This window comes from Quercus robur, chromosome 2 (assembly GCF_932294415.1).
Source record: "Quercus robur chromosome 2, dhQueRobu3.1, whole genome shotgun sequence".
In the NCBI taxonomy this organism is placed as follows: Eukaryota; Viridiplantae; Streptophyta; class Magnoliopsida; order Fagales; family Fagaceae; genus Quercus; species Quercus robur.
Genome location: NC_065535.1, coordinates 35,052,282 through 35,073,063, shown reverse-complemented (window position 1 = coordinate 35,073,063; position 20,782 = coordinate 35,052,282). Strand labels below are relative to the sequence as shown.

The window sequence follows — 20,782 nt, the reverse complement described above, 5'->3', positions numbered from 1 at the left end:
AATCAAGCCCGATTCAAGTGTTGGATCTTAATCCTTCGTTGCAGGTGAATCTTTTGTCGGCACTAGTGGCGTCGGGCTTGATTCAACGGTGCTCCGTTGGAATATCCCTGAACAGCTATTCTTCCTAGTTACAATCTAGAGAAAATTACATTGCTTTCTTTTCTATTTACAATATAGAAAAGAAAAATTACATTTATAAGGAATATTAATCCAAAATCTAAGTTGGGAGGCTAAGTTATGGAATAAAAAGGTTTTAGATGCCCATTCTACCCAATTTGAAGATTGGTCAAAAGAGAAAGGAAAAAAGAATGGCCTTATCATGTTATGTACTAATCATATGTCCAATTATATTCATCATTATGCTATGTATAGTTAAAAATAAAATTATGCTCAACTCATGACTTCAGTTATTTGGCAAAATAGAACTATTCAGAATTTATTTGGGTAAATAGCATATTTTGGACCTCCTCTCTTAAGAAGCGAGTCCTAGCTTGGAACTTGTCTCTTAAAGAAATAAGTTACTATAAGCTACTATAAGTTTCTTAAGCTTGTGCTGCTCTGGCTAATACTAAGGAGGCCATTATGAAAAAATGGTTTTATTAATGTATGCATTTAGTACACACATATAAACTGTTTTAGAAAACTTTATATGGAAAAATGAAACAGTGACTAACTTTTTTGACAACTTTTTTAATTTTCCATAAAAAGTTTCATAAAATGAATGATTAGGGCAATACATTAATCGGACCCATGAAAAAATTGATCCTCCTGAATCTTGTCCTTAAATGATGGGTCTACTTAACTATGAAATTTGTCTCTTCAAGAGAAGAGATCCACTTAAAGCCCAACCTATCTCTTGAAGTGATTATAACAATAATTTTGATGGTATTCCTTGCCTACAGTGTTATTAAACCCGGTTCCACCTGGCCAGTCAGATCGGTAACCTAGTGACCTGGCACATAAACCGATCCGAGTCATCGATTGGATCAGATGTGCACAAAACCCGATCAAAACCGGTAAAACCTAGCAAGTTTTGAGCAAACCATGTGACCTAGTTGGGTTTTAATAACCCAATTGGGTTTGTGAATTGTGTAAAATTACATTAATAGGTCCATTCCATTGAATTTTTTACTGTTTAATGTGTGATAATATGATAATTTAAATAAGAGAAAACCTAATTTTTTTTTTTAATAAAAAAAATGCAATTTTCAATTTCACGTAGTCAGTTAGTACATAGGTATAAGTATATCAGTATAAGTTATATAGTTTATTGCTTAAACCTTCTTTTCTCCTCTTTTGTTTACATTTTTTTCGTACTTTATTTGTTTATTGCTTTAAGTTTAAGTCTTTAACTCTTTTTCACTTCTTTTGTTCACGCAGTTTGATATTTGTATTTTTTTAATATACAAAATTTTAAAACCTATAACAAGATTTTATTTAGCAAAAACTTTGTTCTGATCTTATGACATTCGTTTATTCTATTTTTGAGTTTTATAGAATTTCTAATGTTATTGCTTGTGAAACCTTGAATTTGAATTATAATGGCAAGTTTAATTTAGACATATGCCCTTTCTTTTCTTTTCTTTTTTAAATTTATATATTCATGTTATGATTTCTCAAATTTACTATATATATATATATATATATAAAATTTAAAAAAAAAAATTATTTGACCCTATGGTTCAATCATTGACCTACTGGTTGAACCAGTGACCTAACTTATAGACTTGCTCAACATTCGATCCAAATTTAATAACTATACTTGTCTAGCTATTTGCTTCCTCATTTTGTCCATCGAGGGTTGAACCAAATCACTTTATACTATCATTGATGTGGGAATCCCTCTATACCAGCTTGGAGTAAAATCTACTCCAAGACTATGCCGATTTTTGGTCCAAGAAGCTACCCGGGTACAATAGCAGTTGTATGAGTTTTATTTATTTATTTATAATTGAAAAATATAACATAATAACCATAAAATCTAGTAACTTAGAACTGTAAAGAGACACATCCAAGTCATCTATCCAAGTCAATTTTGAAAAATAAACGTGGTACAATAATCAAAGCTCGAATATGTAACACTGACAAATTATACCAATGGAATACATCGAGAAATTATAGCTACAACTTACAAGCATATATATATATATATATATATATATATATATATTTCATTTGTGAGATCCCCTAATTTTGTTCCTCACGAATGTAGCATGTGTTCTTTTACAAAAACTGATATATATGTGTTTTTTTTTTTTTTTTTTTTTTTTTTTTTTTTTTTTTAACTATGATTAGGGCTTCATATAAGTAGTAGTGCTTGATTATAGTATAGTGTTTTCTTTTGCCAGGTCATACTCGGCCATCCCTAGTTAACGTCAAGGATTTTTTGACGCATGTTTAAAAGATTAAGAACTCAAATCGTTTATAAGGTTAGAGATTATTTTGAAATATAGGGTAAAAGTTGAAGGACAAATATATAATCAAAGGTGAAATTCAAAAATCACCTCTGAACTTTGGACTAATACCATATACAATCAAGACTTTTTTAAAAAATATCAAATTTACTTCCTAAGCACAGGTGATACATAATACCATTTGAAAGTACTCCACTGATTTAAGTTTTCTGTTTTATGCTTCTTTTGAACAACTTATCTTGCCTGCATATGTCACAATAATTGCATTCTGGTAATTATATACATGAGTAGTTTTACATTCTATTTGTTTTGAAGCAAAATATTTTATATGTAAAACATTTTCAATAAAATATTTTAAGGTGTTTGGTATGAAAACTAAATTTTTTCAAGTAAACTACCAAAATCGGTGACTCGGCTATCAAAGCCACTAGTGCTAGAGGTTCGGTGATCGAATTGCTGGAACTGGCAACCCAAACTATAGCTCTGGCAATCAAAATATTGGTGACTGCCATAGGAATGGTGTGTTCGGTGACCAAACCACCATCACCGATAGCTAGAACGGTGCCTCCGACCATCGGAAACGACAGTTTCAGTTATCGAGCCTTCAACACCAGTCGTCAGAATGATGGCTCCGATGATTAAACCATCAGCACTAGTCTTCGAAACAACGGATCTGGCCACCAGACTGCTGGCATCAACGAACTAGCCCATTGAATTGATGACCTAGCCACCAAATGGGGGTGAAGGAAGCCACTATGTGTTTTTATAAAATGTTTTACTAAAATTTTAAAGGTAAAATGTTTTACAACTTTTTATAAATAATTTTACGACCAACCGAAATATTTTACAAGTTTGGCTATATTTTACTTGCAAATAAAAACTTGAAAATGAGTAAACATCTTTTGAAAAAAATTTTACTTCAAAATAAACGTAGTAAAGTGACATTTACTTAGGGATTAAATTGGATATTTTTGAAGAAAAAAAAATGATAGCAAGCATTACCTCAAGGTTTTTTTTTTTTTTTTCTTAATTTTTTTTAGAAAGTTTCAACTTATGGTGTTCGCTCTCGATAATAGCTTTTTATCATCAAATCAAGATATCAATCGGTTTTTTATGTAAGTAGCAGAAACTGAACCCCTGATCTTTTATTCGACTATTAAAAACTTTATCAGTTGAGCTAACTGGAACTTTAACATTACCTCAAGCTAGTTTTGAATTTTTCTCTTAAAAAAAAAAAAAAAAAAAAAAAAAAAAAAAAAAAAACCCCTTGGATTCTTGCCAATTGTCTACAACCTAAATGGAACCTCCACTTTCCTTTTAAGTATGGATAGTGGCAGCAGTGGGTGATAACCGAGATGTGGCGATTCTATATACCATGAAGTGTATGAGTATTATTATTATTATTATTTTTTTTTTTTTTTTGAGAAAGAAGTGTATGAGTATATTTACCAGTGAAAATAAAAAGTAAAAACTTCTCTCTCTCTTATAAGAAAAAAGAAAAAAGAAAAAAGAAAACGAAGTGAAAACTAAAAACCAAGGTAAAAGGAAAGCAACTGCGTCCAGTTTCCACTGACATCTCCTCTCTCTCTCTCTCTCTCTCTTATAAGCGAAACTTCTTTAAACGCACTCTGCCCTCCATTCTCGCTGTCCCTTTCTCTCTCAAACTTTTCTTCCACCTCCTCAGCCCAACCTATACTATAGGAATATAGGTCTCAGTCGCCGCCATTATCAAAGCACTCGCTTACTTTTTTGCTTAATTTCCTTTCTCCTAGCCTTTTTTCCTATATTACTACTTACTACATAAAGATTGCATATAAGCAAAAACAGAGCGTGTTTGAAACAAGTCTACTTCCTTTCCTCCTTTGGCACTTGAATTTACTCAAACCCACCAACCCTTTTTAGCTTTTTCCTTATTATATCTTCATTATATCTTCCTTCTTAACTGCGCTTGCTTCTTATATCCTTTACCTCCTCCCACAGTCAAAGAGTAACCAAGAAGGAAATAGGAAGTGAAAAGGTCGGAACTTTTTTTGTACAATCTTTAATTTCTTATGGATTTCTTGCTCTTATAAACACTACAAACCTTGGTTCCTATAATATTGATAAATTTTTATCTAGAATGACATTATAAAGAAAGCACTTCTGGATTTATGTTGTTTGTTTATTTTTATACTGAAGTAGACTACTACATGCCATTTCAGAAAGCAATCAAAACTTGGGGGTTTCATTTTGGTTTACTGTTTGATTGAATCTTCCTTGCAGATTGTATGCCATTTTAGGAGGTCCTGCTGATACCATTTCCTAAATAAATAAAAAATAAAAAAAAATGGCAGAGAAAGACCCCGATTTCTCTTCCTGCAAAACCCCCTCTGCTTCACAGGTAAAAGAAACCCACAAAGAAAAAAAATTTTTTTTTTCTTCAAATCTTTCAGTTCTCTCTCTTTCTGTGTATGTTTCATTTCGATGTTTAATAATGCAAACAGGTAGTAGAAGAGCTGAAAGAGCTATGGTCTATGGCTTTGCCCACCACAACCTCAAACTTCATGGCTTTTTTTCGAACAGCAGTGTCAGTCTTGTTCTTAGGCCGCTTGGGCCGTCTAGAGCTAGCAGGAGGAGCTCTTTCCATCGGCTTCACCAACATCACAGGCTACTCGGTTCTAGTGGGTCTCACTTCAGGACTTGAACCAGTGTGTAGCCAAGCCTTTGGTAGCAAAAACTGGGACCTACTATCCCTCTCCTTCCAGCGCATGATCCTCATACTTTTGTTGGCCATAATACCCATCAGCTTTTTGTGGGTCAATCTAGGAAGCATCATGTTGTTCATGGGCCAAGACAAAGAAATCACTAAAATGGCTGCAACATACTGTATCTACTCTCTCCCAGACTTGTTGACAAACACACTGTTGCAGCCACTAAGAGTTTTCTTAAGATCACAGCGTGTGACTAAGCCCATGATGTACTGCTCCTTATTGGCTGTGACCTTTCATGTACCATTGAATATAGTGTTGGTTAGGGTGATGAATCTTGGGGTGCCAGGTGTGGCTATGGCTTCTGTGCTGACAAACTTGAATATGGTGGTTTTGATGGGAGGGTATGTTTGGTGGAAAGGAGGGGAGATTAAGTGGAAAGTGGGGAATAATATTAATAGCGTGGTTGATTTGAAAGGAATGTGGTGTGGAGTGGGACCTTTGTTGAAACTAGCAGTACCAAGCTGTTTAGGGATATGCTTGGAGTGGTGGTGGTATGAGATTGTGACTGTGATGGCTGGGTACTTGCCAAATCCAACTCTGGCTGTAGCTGCTACTGGGATTCTTATTCAGACCACTAGCATGATGTACACTGTCCCCATGGCCCTTGCTGGCTGTGTCTCTGCCAGAGTAAGTACTTCAATCACCTCTATTGTATTTTATTCTTATTTTCGCTTAAATTTTTCTAGCTAAGAGAGAGGTCGGGTCTTGGTTCGATGGCGACATCTATATCTAAAACCTAAAAGACTACTACATATTTTAGGGTTTAAAGTTTCATGTTGTTTTTATTTTGACTTTATGATTTAAAATTTTTATTTTAGTACTTCATGTTTGATTTTTATTTTATTTTATTATATGTTATTAATCGGGTAATACTTGACATTATTAGAGTAGTATTTCACACTTATTTGATATTTAACCGTCAAATTATTAATCAAAATAGACTTAAATGTCTATTAAGTTTTAATAGATGGCATTTATCTTATGCCATTTTATGGAAATAACTTATCTCTAGCGTTCCAGTGTGCAAAGTCGACAAGATGTAGACACATGTTCGATGTGTTTATCAATCACTGGAGCCAGCGTTACCCCTTTTTTTATTTTTGGTGGGAAAAGAGAGGGGGGGGGGGGGGGGGGTAAGGAAGTGGGTTCAACACTTGAACTACGTTAGTTTTGGCCGTTATATGATTGCATCACATATACGGACCTGGATAAGTCACACAAGTAATGTGATTGGTGTGATTGGACAAAGGTAGTAGAGAGATGTAACGCATTTTACATTTTTACTAACTAAAGCTCAAACTCCTTCAATGTTTGACAATACGAAAAGCATGTATCCAACAAAAGTTGGCCTTCTCCCACATATATCCCATTCATGGGTCCCAAAATGTTTGGACTGTATGCATGATTAAGTAAATGATGAAATCCTTGGTGTTATCACCGGATCAATTCTTAATTTGTTACAGTACATGGTCTGCAGGTAGGGAATGAACTTGGAGCTGGTAGGCCATACAAAGCCAAACTAGCAGCAATGGTTGCATTGGGGTCTGCTGGTGTAATCGGCATAATCAATGTGACATGGACAGTGATCCTAAGGGAAAGATGGGCAGGGTTGTTCACAAATGATGTGCAAGTCAAAGCCTTGGTTGCCTCAGTTATGCCTATCATGGGGCTCTGTGAGCTTGGCAACTGTCCACAAACCACAGGCTGTGGCATCATACGTGGCACAGCACGGCCCGCCGTGGGTGCCCATATCAATTTTTGGTCATTTTACTTTGTGGGCACTCCTGTTGCTGTGGGACTAGCCTTCTGGCACAAGTTTGGGTTTAGTGGGTTGTGGTGTGGCCTCCTTTCTGCTCAGGTAGCCTGTGTATTCTCAGTCCTTTATGTTGTACTGGTACGTACAAATTGGGAGGCTGAGGCTTTGAAGGCTAGGAATCTCACTGGGTTAGAGATGTGTCCATCTAATGGTGAAGAATGTGACAATGATGAAGAAAGTAACAGGTTATTGGTAAATGGTAACATATATAATGTTTGCTAGAGAAACCATAAAGAAAAATGTATGGGGTTAATTTTGGGATTTGGGATGTGTTTTTTGTTGGTTAGTTGCTTTATGGGTACTGATACTTAGAATTTTGTGTTTGGGGTGGTGGGGTGCTTTTTAACTGTCATGGAACCAATTTTCTTGGGAAAAAAATGTAGCACTCCCCATGCAACTGTTTACTTGTTTTAAGAAAGCATGGCCTACATTTTGCTGCACCTTAAATAGTGACTTTGTTTTTTGTGATCGTTTCAACTTTCAAGAGTGTGGGCAAGCACTATAATTTAGTCGGTTGTTGTAGTTATGGGTGAATATGACTAATATGAGTATATCTGTCAGAGAGCTCGAAGCTATATTTGAAAGCAATGGGCCAATAGCTGCATCGAATGTGCTAAAAAATACATTATGCATCGATGCATAAAAGTATCTATAGTAGTGGAGTTAAAAATTTAGCTTTTTAGTTTCACCAAAAGTTACTTTATCTATTTTATTTATACACATGGTGCAGTAGTGAATCTATTTTAGCTTTAAACACAATAAAATAATATAATCACTACAATAAAATAATATATCCCACTACCCAAAAAAAATCCACAGCACCAACCACAACCACCTCCACCATCAGCCACAACCACCACCAACACCACCACCACCACCAGTCCACAGCAGGCAAAAAAAAAAAAAAAAACCCCAAATCTCCAATCTTTTTCCTCAACCCAAACCAAACAAAATCACCAATCACAAATAAAATAAAAAATCACCAATCACAAACAAGCACAATGTCGGCGAGCTCCATGGGTTTCCCAGTGAGGTACCCAATATCCACGAGCAAGCACTCTGATCGGCGGCGTGGGTCTAAGGTGATCGGCCGCGTGGGTTTTTGACGGATGGCAGCATGGGTCTGAGGTGATCGGCGGCGTGGGTTTAAGAGAGATGGGCGGCTGAGACGGCTGGTGGGTCGGTGACGTCGAGTTTCGGTGGGAGTTGAGAGACCAGAGTTGAGAGAGTGAATTGAGAGACCAGAGTTTAATCACCGGAGTTGAGAGGGTGAATTAAGAGAGATGAGCTTTAGAGTTCAGAATCAGAGATGAGATGAGAGTGAATGAGAGAGAGAGAGAGAGAGAGAGAGAGGCACAGATAAAAGAATGAAAAAGAAATGTGCAAGTGGAATTATTTTAATCACCGGTAGAATAAAATAATATATATATATATATATATATTTATATATATTTTAGCTCTCATGAACAGTGCACATTTATTTATAGATGTGCACTGTAACAATGGAGCTAAAAAAAATAGATTTAGCTCCACTGCTGGAGCATCATTTTGGTGTTTGAGGAGCTAAAATATAGCAATATACCACCTCCAAATGTGCACTTGTTAGTACATTTCATACATCAGAAACAATATAAAAATAATTTGCGATGGAAGAAGGCCTTTTGTGGTAAATTGAATTTGTACTCTCAAACTTGCCAAATGGTAACTAGTAAATTTTCACTTGTTCATAAAATTTTTTAAAAAAGTAACTATTCACCTTTTATATAAATATAAATATAAATAAATAAATATATATATATATATATATCTCTATAGTACGCCAATCATAGTTGTTAGTATCGTACAATACACGATATGTATCGTACGATACGTATCGTATCGTGTGTAAAAAATTTCGTATCGTATCGGCATATTGTAAGTGTTTATGAATTGTACGATATAGTATGCCTATCGTATAAATCGTATCATATCATAAAATTGTACGTATCGTAAAATCGTACGATACATAGACAAATGCTTTAAAATAAGATTTTTTGTTAAAACTTGTACTTTTATTTGAATCTAACAAGTTATTAGACTTGTTTTTAACACACAATTATTAGTTTACTTAATTTTGCCTACTAAAATAACATATTTATAAGTTTTTTCCCCTCTTTCCTACAATTGGACTACATAGGACACACTTATCTTTCACTTTAATATTTAAAATTTTATGTTAATTTTTTTTCGTTATTGTTACAAGTCTAAGAAACTAGAATGCCAAAAAAAAAAAAACTATAAAAAATTATTAAAATAAAAAGAACAAGAAGAGATAGTAAATGTTAATGACGAATGATGATGAAGAAAATTTTAAAAAAGAAATAAATTTGCAAATTTATAAACATGATGATAGCGTTGACTTAGATGGGGTTGACTAGGTAATTTGATGAATATGATGAAAATAAATTATTATTTTTGGGTCATTTGTAATATATTATCACTTTTGAATTTAAGTAATTTTTTTTGATTAAATGAATTTAAGTAATTTGAATGTGTATGTTATGAACAAATGCTAGTTTGATTTGTTTAGTTAGCTTGTTAAATATTATTACATAAATGATTAATAAATTAGTTATTAGTTAAATATATTCAAAATTTATAATGAATATACCATTTATATATGTATATTTATAATCTTTTATAAATTTTATTGTATGTTTGTGTATCTTATGATACACGATACGATATTATATACGATACAAAAAAATTAAAAATCGATTCACGATACGATTCACGTTTTGACAACTATGACGCCAATGCTAACCAATTCCTTGATTTATGTTAAAAGTTATAAAAAAAAAAAAAAAAAAAAAAAAGGCTAACAATAATTCATTTTATAAAAATTCATGTGCATTTGTTTTTTCTTAAAAAAGAAAAAAATATATATGGATAATTGTCTCATATTACTTAAGTATGTTGTATTTAGTATATTTGTCAGTTTTGTCCTACTATTTTTTACAAGTTACCATAATTTTCAAGTGAAATTTGTGGTGTTTGTGTTAAAAACTTATTTCATCTACCTTGTACATTTTGTGTGCGCAAGTGCGCAAGTGTTTGTCTCCCAAAAGAAATAAACAAAGAAAAGTGATGACTGATGCAACGGAAATTGAGAAGTTTCAATAAAGAGAGAGAGAGAATTGAGCAGAGACAAAGAAAGGGAATTGTCAAGCTGCTAAATCAGAATGACAAACACTAATTCTTATTAATGATAAAAACTGATTTGCCTAGGTATAGATATAGTTATACATTAAAGAGTTGGTAAGATAACTTTATGCTGACATCATCTTAAATAACAGTTTCTTTAAATTTTGTTAGCACATACAAAAATTCAAATCACAAGTTATGTTGTGGGGTTTGCAACTTTAGGCACAAATGAAATTATGAAGGCAGGGGCATCGTGATTTACCTAATGCCATGGCTGCTGGAAATGCATTGGTGGACTACATATAAGCCCTAATCTTAATTCTAAGGACAAAGACGAGCAAAGAAGATGAAAGTTGGTGGGGGCAATGACAAGTCCAATGCCAAGGGAGTGTCTAAAATGTGATAAGTTGAATGCCATTAGTGTTGATGAGAACTTGGATTATGAAACTCCTAGTTGTCTGAATTTGCAATAGTTGATGTTGAATGCAATTTGTGCTGAAACATCCAATGGCTTTACATTTCGGTTTTGATTAATGCAAATGCTACTTAGGCCATGCTAAATACGGGTACCGCTAAGGGCGTAGATTAGTGGTAGGAAACTCTTGTAACTTATCACAACTATGAGTGTGAGAATTGTGGATTTGAGTAGTGGTAAGTTCTAGTAGTGTTCAGGCACTACCACATCATACAAGATTAGAGTTTAGGTGTGGGTGGGAGAGGGGGGGGGGGGGAAGAAGGTATTACGTGCGTGGGTTCCACATGTCAGTGAGACAATGGGCTTATAAGCCCGTCTCACCCAGAATTTTCTCGTGTGGTGGGGAGGGGGGGTGGGGACAATGACCATATGCATGAATTGAGTACCTCTTTTTTTTTTTTTTAATTTTAAAAGTTATGGATTGAAACTGATTACAACTTCATTCCAGAACAAATTATTAATAAAATTGGATTGAAACCAATTTTGTTGTTACCTTTTGTTTAATAAGAAATGGTTACTTATCTTATCAAAAAAAAAAAAATGGTTACTTATCAATAATTTTCCTTTTAAAAATGGTTTTTCCATATTCAAAAATAACTCAAGGTGAACCACATCCACACCACTCTTAACATAACCCTACTTTGAAGATATTGAATGACGATTTTTGACCCACAAAATCCCTTTAGATGCTACCAAACTGAGTAAAAAGGAAATTATTTATTTACAATAGGTGTATAAGAAATGCATTTGGTTATGAAACAGTTTCAATCTCATTTTTAACAAGCAAATGCATCTTAAGGTCATTTTACATCAAAGAGGGAAATATAGCTCTTAGTTCATGTTGAAACGTAGTGTTACTAAAATTGTTCAGAGCCTTGTAACTTTATTAGTTGGTACTTCATGGTCTTTTCACAGTTTAAATCTCTACTTCAATATATTAATTTTTTTTTTTTTTTTTTAATTTGATCGGGGACTACCTCGGTAACATAATGTTCTTGTCTAGTCAAAAAAGGGACAATGATAAATAAAATAAAATTAAAAAAAAAAATAAAGCAGAAATTTAAACTTTGGTACATTGATGACAAAAGATGCATGGTTCATATGCCTAAACTTGACTCTACCAAGTGGCCTACAGAACGGTGTGGTGTGGGTACCAAACCATACCTCAACTAATTGATGACATAAAGACTACTTTTATTAAACGTGGCTTTTCCGATTGCATCTGCTCCACTAAAAGATATGCATTCAGAGTAAAAATGAATTCAAAGTAAGAAAAATAAAAGGACTCCTAGGATATTAGTTAGTGGGTATGGTTCACAGGTGTTCTGATAGTATTTGTTATTGAAAAATTGTAAGAAAGTTTTAATACAAAGTTTTATGAGAAATATAAAAAGTTGTAAAATAAATAAATTATTTTTTTCTTTTTCCATAAAATTTTTTTGAGAATATTTCTTAAACCAATGCATTCATCCATTAACTTTTTCTCCTAGTTAAAACAAAAGGAATGTCTTACTCAAAAAAAAAAAAAAAACAAGTTTTCAACATTTTTCTTAATAGAAAAATTGATTGATTTAGCCTTTTCTTTTTCTTTAAGGGGAAAAAAGTGTTGATGCTTGTGAGGTTTAAAAGTTGGCACAAATTGTTAAAATACATAACCATCTGAATATCCTAAACTAGCACACGTGTGTGTATGTATATAATTTCTAAATCCAAATCACACAGACACATATACATATGTGCATACTTACTTAATACATGTCTTTTTATTATTTATAATATATATATTTTTTTGTATATAACAAAATTTCATAAACTCAATTTTACATAATTCAAAAAAAATATTTTCTTTCACAACACATGTTTAATCATCCTTTAAATTATATTAATCATAATTAGATATCTTTAAACATTTTAAATCAATATATTTTTAAATAATTATATATTACATATTGGAGTATGGCAATAGTTTAGAAAACTCATGTATATAAATCAATTAAATTTAGATGAAGTAAATAATAAATATCACTTTAAATGTTTGAACATATACTAAATACATAAGAGAAATATAATAGTGACAAAACTCAATGAAAAACTTTTCTTTTTTACTTATGGGACAAAGTAGAACATGTTCCAAATTAATTCTGAACCATAAAAATTATAACATTTTTTCTTCTAATGTGTGTGTATATATATATATATATATATATATACCCATGCATTCCAATATCCTTAACTTTTCTAAATGCAAAATGGAATGTGTTTGAAGTTTTAAAATTTAAAACGTTTTTAGTAAGAAGATTTTCTTACATTTTTTGGAAAAAAAATGTTTTAAATACTCCTAAAATTAATGAGTTATATACCAAAAAAAAAGAAAAAAAAAATGAGACCATAAATTTTTAAATGAGTTTTTGTATTTCTTATATATATATAAACTTAATAAAGTCAAGATTTAAAAAAAAAAAAAAAAATTATTAAAGGATCATTAGTAAAATTTACATATAATTTATAATTTTTATTAAAATTATAAGGGGAAATTACACTTTTCATCCTAAACTATACCCCTTTTACACTTAGTCCATAAATTATGAGAATGCACATTTTATGCCACTTAAACTATAATATTTTATATCTACCTTCTAAACTATGAGAATGTATATTTTACTTCCTTAAACTACACATCTTTTACACTTATCCTATAAACTATGAGAATGTACATTTATTTTCCTAAATTATTATCCATTGGATGAGATGCAAAGTGTTACATGGTAGTAATTTAAGGGAGGAAGTGTCAACTTTCATAGTTTAGGGAGCAAAAGTAAAGAAAGATATGGATTAGAAGGATAAAATGTAATTTTTCCAATTTAGAAAACAACCATACTCCACCTAGCGTTGCCACACCACCACCACCACACGCAGCGGTCGGGTATGTGCAATAAATTGTCGATTTATGGAGATTGATAGGGTGCTACTCTGTCATCAATTGTCCTATTGGTACTTTTATACGTCAATCAATCAAAAGCTTAGAACTGATGTTCTTTTTGATGTTTCAAGTTTCAACAGCTAAACAATCGCAAAGATATTCATGTTGGGCATTATTGGCAATGACCATTGAAGAAGTGGGCTCTCTACACTCCAAAAAACTAAAGCAATGGATGGGGATGATCCACATTGAAGTAACTTTATGCAGGAACTGTCCGGCAGGAAAAATTAAAAATAAATCACTTTATGCAGCACCTAGATTATGACATCTCAGATTGTGTGGCTTTTTTTGTTTTGTTTTTGTTGATAAAAGACATCTTGGCTGGGTGGTGCTCATAGCACAAGTTCTAGATAAACCCTTTTGCCTTAAATTTTCAATCCCAAATTATTTTCTTTTCAATGTCCCATCTTGGAGAATGGAATATCTTTGAGCATCTGGTTTTCAAAATGAAACGAGTGAATGTGATATGTTTTGTTTTGTTCCTTTTTTTTTTTTTTTTTTTTTTTTTTTTTTTTTTTTCAATTAAACAAAACCATCAAAAAGAAAGAAAAAAAAAGTTGTAATTTTTCTTTTAATCAGTGAAAACAATTTTTTAATCCTATTTCAGAATATAAAACTGATTTCAATTATATAGCTTTTTTTTTTTTTTTTTGTTTGAATCCATGCCTCCAATTTGAGCATGTTTGCAGCCTCAGTTCCCTGTTGCATGCATGGTCGTGCTGATTAATAAACATAAATTGTAAAACAATTGTTGGAGTCTTTTTATTGTTAGAACATGTATGTTTTCCTTTTAATTAGCAATAATTTAACGTAATTAGTAAATGAAATGAGATTATAAAAGACGATATAGAAAAGGAATTTGGCAATATATACAAAGAGAATCGAAATAGCTTTACTTTTAGGGAAGTAGTTAGATCATTGAACATCCAGCAATATTAGTAATGCTAGAATTTTTCATACAGCTCTCAACATGTGTGAGGTTTGGTGGCATCAAAAGGTATTCTCTAATGACACATGATGTTAGTGCAGCGAAAAAAAGAACAGAAAAAAAAAAAATTGCTTGTTTGTATAGTGTAAGGAATATCTAGCTAGTAATAACACAGCAAGCTAGACACATAGTACTGATGTTAATTCTGAGATGCTACATTGACATCTAGATAAGCCATACGGCTGCTGGTGGCAGCAATGCAATTACAAACGTGAGATATCCAATGATAATGAAAAACATATAGCCGTAATGTTATTATTATGAGGTGGTCAAGTCACCACCTCCTCTTAGGCTCTTACTTGAGGATGTGCAGATGCATGAATGAAGTGGTTGCTAGCTGAAATGATCAAATTATGTAAGAGTGACCCGATATCGAATCATAATTTTACAGTTTATAGCAGGGAGACAATTCATGCTACAATGGTAAAATATTCGGGATGTCAAGAATAAGTTTGAGGGTTGAGTCTTTAGAGTAGCTATTTTTATGCAAAATGATGAATTTTAAGGCCGATCCAAGTCACCCTCTAGTGTTTGACATGATATACTTTTATTTTCAAGTAAAAATATACAAACTTCTATGTTTCTATTTAAGAGTACATTTACAATTTATTTTCATCAATGAGGAACAGCAGCCAACTTTCTTTGATTTGCCAAATTTAGTTCCAAAAGTTCCACGACAAATGCAAATTTTGGTCAGTTAAACAGTATATTATTTTATTAATAAGTTGTTAAATGGTAACAATGTGGCAAAATAATATTAGAATTTGCGACAGCCTTATAACATAGCTGTGCCTCAGTTCTTATTGTTCTGCTAAACAAAACAATATAAGAATCTAAACTTTTATAGAATTTCACCACATAATAAATCCCTAATTTTTATGTGGGATCAATACTGAATAATTTTATGGGTAAAGTCCCCCAAAAAAAAAAAAAAAAAACCCTAAATTTATATCGGGGGTGACAAATTTAATGCTGACTTTTTATTTTTGTCATGTTAAACCCTAAATTTTATAAATTATGACAATTTAAATACCTTGTCCATATTTGTTAAAAATCACAAACGAGTCCCTATTTAGTGGAAGGAAAATTCTTACTAGCAGTTATCACATCCAAAAAGGTCATGTCCGGCTGTGGGTGATTGTCTTTCTTCTCCAAATTAGAGAGACAGGACATCAAAAAAGTATTGTTTTATTTTGAGAGAGAGACTTTTAAACACATGTAAGAAAGAGTGACAACGTCTTATCAATAAAAAGAAGAAAGAAAGAAAGAAAGAGTGACAATTATATTTAATGAATTTTAATTAGTAGATATATATGGATAAAGTGTTTAGATTGTCACATGAATTATAAAGTTTGGTGGTGTTGATTCTAAAAAAAAAAGAAGCAAGTTTGGCTTTAAAATGACAAACTTAAAAGTTTAAGGTTTAATTTGTCATTAAGGATAAATTTTGGGGTTATTTTAGGAAGTCCACCTAATCTTTAATATATGTGTTTAGATCATGTACTTAAGGCTTATGTTGGTGTGTGTTTGTTTCTTAAAAGACCCAATTTTTATTTTATTTTATAAACTTATATATTTTTCCTTCTAAACAACACTACACTTGAGCACCAACTATAGCTCCCAACGTATAAAGAAAGATACAAGCTTCAATCATTGGTCTAGTTAAAAGCTCTAACATTTGACCTATAGGTTGTTGAATAGTAAAACTAAAAATTGTGGCAAAGATCCCAAATTTCCATCCTCATATTTCTGCCAAATGATATAAGAACCAACTTCCAATCTCATCTCATAAGTGGACTAGCCCAAAAATCTTTGAACTTACAAATTGAAGACGTATTATAAAATTACTAATTTATGTATGCTTCAATCCTTATTTTGATTACAACAAAGACAAAGTTTAATTACAAAATTGGTTGTAGTCTTAAGATACAACCTTACTCAATATCTTTTTTATTTGAGGTGAAAATTGACAAATCAATCATTAGATTATATTTTCTTCTTATATCCTTCATACTTGCATAATTTTTCAAAAATTAAAGATTAATAGCTATGTCATCAACATATTGTTTAAATTGCAAGTTTTTGTAGTTTAAAATTATACATAAAATATAAGCTTATAGATCACATTTATTTGATTAACACAAAATTTGATATGTGTAGTAAAAGCATAAAGAACATACAATTAAATAGTTACATTTTCAAAATATGTAATAATGTTTATTTTATTGAGTAAGGTTGTAATCTTAGGTTACGATCAATTTTGTAACTATAATTAATGTAAAATTTAATTGATAGAATTTTTCCTTCTATTGGGTTCAAAAGAAAATTATTTCAATTCACCATATAACAATGCAAATGATCATTATATCCATGCAAGTATATTTTTAATTGCATTATTTATTTAAGATTTGAGTAACTTATTTATCATTTAATGAATCCATATTATCAAAATAAAAGTAAGGTAGCGTTTGGATATGGATGAAAGTGATCGCGTCTGCGTTTTCGGTTTTTTCTTTTTCTCTATTTTGAGAAGTTAGCTTTCATATGCACTGTACTGTTGTATGGGACCCACAAACCTCTTTTTTCGATAAAATTTTCATTTAAAATAGGTCCCACTATACTATTTATCCATTTAATTTAAAAATTATTTTATTATAGTATTTTCAGTTTTCAATTTTTAATTTTCAGTTTTAAGTAAAATAAACTGTATTTAAACGGACTTTAAATGTAAATGAAGATGTGATAATTATGTAAATAAATAAATAAAGATAACGAAAAAGAAAAGTCCCCATGACATTAACATACATGTAGGGGCTTCAAGTATAAGAAGACAAGAAGAGAGGTCAATTTTTTGTTCCTTTGAGTTGCCATTGATTTGATGTATAATGCGTCCTTTGCTTCTACGTGGTGCGTTTACTTTGGTTGGGAGGTTGGGGATTTTACATCTGAGAGGAGATCTTAGGTCACGTGGGCTTGCCCTATAAAAGGCCCAACATAAAGGAAATTTTTGGGATTTTATTTCTATGATTGGCAGATTTGGCTTCAAGGATACCAAAGTTTTATTAACCAATTATACTTTAAAGCTACAAATTCCAATAATAAAATTGTGCCCTACTTTATATTTTACCAATGAACCTCAAAGCCTCTGCTTCAAGTTGTAACTTTAATGATATATTTTCAAGCTGAAAAAAAAACAGTAAAAAAAAACTTTCACATGTATGTAAATTAAAAGAAAGATCCCATGTTTTCAATTTATTCTTATCTTGAAAGTTGTTCGAGTATGGGATCCGCAGAAAGGGATTTGGTTCTTTTATGTCCCTATAGGACTATACACTCCTTTTATTCATTTAAAAGCTATGGATTTTCAGAATTTTCTTACCTATCCTATCCTATGATTATCTCTTAGGACTGTACCCAAAAGGGGAAGTTTCATTTTGATCCTTTGTGCATTCTTATCTTTTATTTTCATCCTTGAGTTCTTGGATAATGTTTCACTTCAGTTCTTGTCATTGTCTCTTTAACAAAATTTGATGACGTGGCTAATAGAATATTTAGTTGTCACTAAAATATAATTATTATTATTATTTTTTTTTTTTTTAAGAAAGGCCATATCAACATCTTAATGGGAAAAAAAATCCACATTAGAAGAAAAAACAAAAGAGCATATTAGATTTTGTGGCTTTGGCATAAAGGTCCTCCCCCATGGATAGACTTTGGATTAGTTGGTGAAAAGCTGTCTGTTGGTGGTGTTGCAAACTTGCAATTTGTATTTGGTTGGGGTCTTGGGGAATATGTTATTTGGTGCTACAGTTTGTTATTTGGTTTAGGCAGTAGAATATTGGTTTGTGTCTGATACTGTAGTTTGGTATTTTGTATTTGGCTTTAGTTTATTGGTTTTGGAGAGAAATCTCTTTGATGCTGTTGTGCAATGTAGAGAATTTCTGTGTCTTGCTTGCTCTATTTGTTTAGAAGTAAACTATCTATTTTCTATAAAATATTTTTCCATTTTCAGGCTTTTTTTTTTTTTTTGAGATATATTTTCAGGCATTTGTTTACATGTAAAATGTGATTAAACTTGTAAAATATTTTTTCGTTGACCGTAAAATCATTTATAAAAAGTTGTAAAACGTTTTATCTTTAAAAACTTGGTAAAACATTTTACAAAAACACACAGTAGGCCATTGGTCTAGTGTGCTAGGCAATTGATGGCAACATTCTAGTCTTTGAAGCTTCTGCCCCAATGGTAGGTGCCAGTAGTCCGATTGCTGAAGCCATTGGTCTGGCAGTTGGAATAACAATCTGATCACCGAACCTTTGGCATTGGTAGATCCAGTGACTATGCCGCTAGTTTTTGTTTGAAAAATTGTACACGTCACACCAAAAACCTGAAAATATTTTACTGAAAATGTTTTACAAGTAAAATATTTTATTTTGAAACAAACAAAGCATTAGTTGCAATCCCTAATCTTTGTATTTGTGAGGGAGAGTGCCATTTGGGAGTATAAGGGCTTTGGGTTATGTGAGATTACCTCTATATCATATTTGTATTCTCCCAATTTGTTAGTGAAATATTCTCTTCGTTGTCCCTCATAGATGTAGACTATTATTGAATCACATAAATCCTTGGTATTCTCTTTTTTCCATTATTCCCATTATTTGTTTTGGTGATCTTTCTAATGTCAATAATAGTTTTCACAATCAATATTATTATATGAACTTCTACTAAACCAGTATCAAAGCCAAGGTTCACTTGCTAGATGTTTAGATGTGTTCTCTCTGGAGATTTTGCTTATTGGTTTGTGGATTTGATTATTGGGGAGAAATATGTTAAAGAAAGATTGGGAGAGAATTAATAGACAGACTTTTGGCACCATCTTCCAGTGGATTTGGAGTTTTCTTGAAGTTTAATGCATTTTGTTAGGCTCTAATTTGGATTTGGCTCTATCTTCAACTTCAAGTGCATTTGGTGTTTGTTGGTGCATTTAGAGGTAATTTGGGGTGATTTGCACTTTGTATTTTTGTTGGGTTCTTATTTAGTTTTAGCACTTGAAACATTTGTAGCTTGAGAGAAGTCCCATCAAGCTGGAGATTTGTATTTGGTGGCTCAATTTATGCCAAGAGAAATTTGATGAACTATGGGGCTCTCTAGTTAAGGTGGAGAATTGTTATAGAGTTTATCTCAATTTATGACTCTTTGTAGAATTTGAGTTAAGGTGGAGATTTGTTAGATATTACCTCAAAGTCCTAAATTGATTTGGTTTGGATTTTCTTGGTGGCAAAGGAAAGTCTATTACTTATACACTAAGAAAAAGTATACATTGTCAATGACAAGGATAAGTTTTTTGGCTTTTAAGACAAGTTTTCAAAAACAATTAGGCAAAGAAGTTTCTTTAGCAGTCCCACTAGATTTATTTATTTTGAAGTGTTGGAAACACAGAATTGTTATAGAGTTTATCTCAATTTATGACTCTTTGTAAAATTTGAGTTAAGGTGGCGATTTGTTAGATATTACCTCAAAGTCCTAAATTGATTTGGTTTGGATTTTCTTGGTGGCAAAGGAAAGTCTATTACTTATACACTAAGAAAAAGTATACATTGTCAATGACAGGGATAAGTTTTTTGGCTTTTAAGACAAGTTTTCAAAAACAATTAGGCAAAGAAGTTTCGTTAGCAGTCCCTTGAAGTGTTGGAAACACAGAATTGTTATAGAATTTATCTCAATTTATGACTCTTTGTAAAATTTGAGTTAAGGTGGAGATTTGTTAGATATTACCTCAAAGTCCTAAATTGATTTGGTTTGGATTTTCTTGGTGGCAAAGGAAAGTCTATTACTTATACACTAAGAAAAAGTATACATTGTCAATGACAGGGATAAGTTTTTGGCTTTTAAGACAAGTTTTCAAAAACAATTAGGCAAAGAAGTTTCTTTAGCAGTCCCACTAGATTTATTTATTTTGAAGTGTTGGAAACATAGAATTGTTATAGAGTTTATCTCAATTTATGACTCTTTGTAAAATTTGAGTTAAGGTGGAGATTTGTTAGATATTACCTCAAAGTCCTAAATTGATTTGGTTTGGATTTTTTTTGGTGGCAAAAGAAAGTCTATTACTTATACATTGTCAATAACAGGGATAAGTCAATGACAGGGATAAGTTTTTTGGCTTTTAAGACAAGTT

At 31.9% G+C, this 20,782-nt stretch overlaps 1 protein-coding gene across 1 annotated transcript; it reads left to right on the top strand.

Annotated features, from left to right (window-relative positions):
* Nucleotides 1–4,014: 4,014 nt before the first annotated feature.
* LOC126713487 (protein DETOXIFICATION 54) lies at nucleotides 4,015–7,420 on the top strand. Its single transcript, XM_050413245.1, has 4 exons — nucleotides 4,015–4,431; nucleotides 4,677–4,794; nucleotides 4,898–5,791; nucleotides 6,642–7,420. The coding sequence occupies exons 2-4, from the start codon at nucleotides 4,741–4,743 to the stop codon at nucleotides 7,200–7,202; spliced, it is 1,509 nt and encodes a 502-aa protein (XP_050269202.1). The 5' UTR covers nucleotides 4,015–4,431; nucleotides 4,677–4,740; the 3' UTR covers nucleotides 7,203–7,420.
* Nucleotides 7,421–20,782: the final 13,362 nt, after the last annotated feature.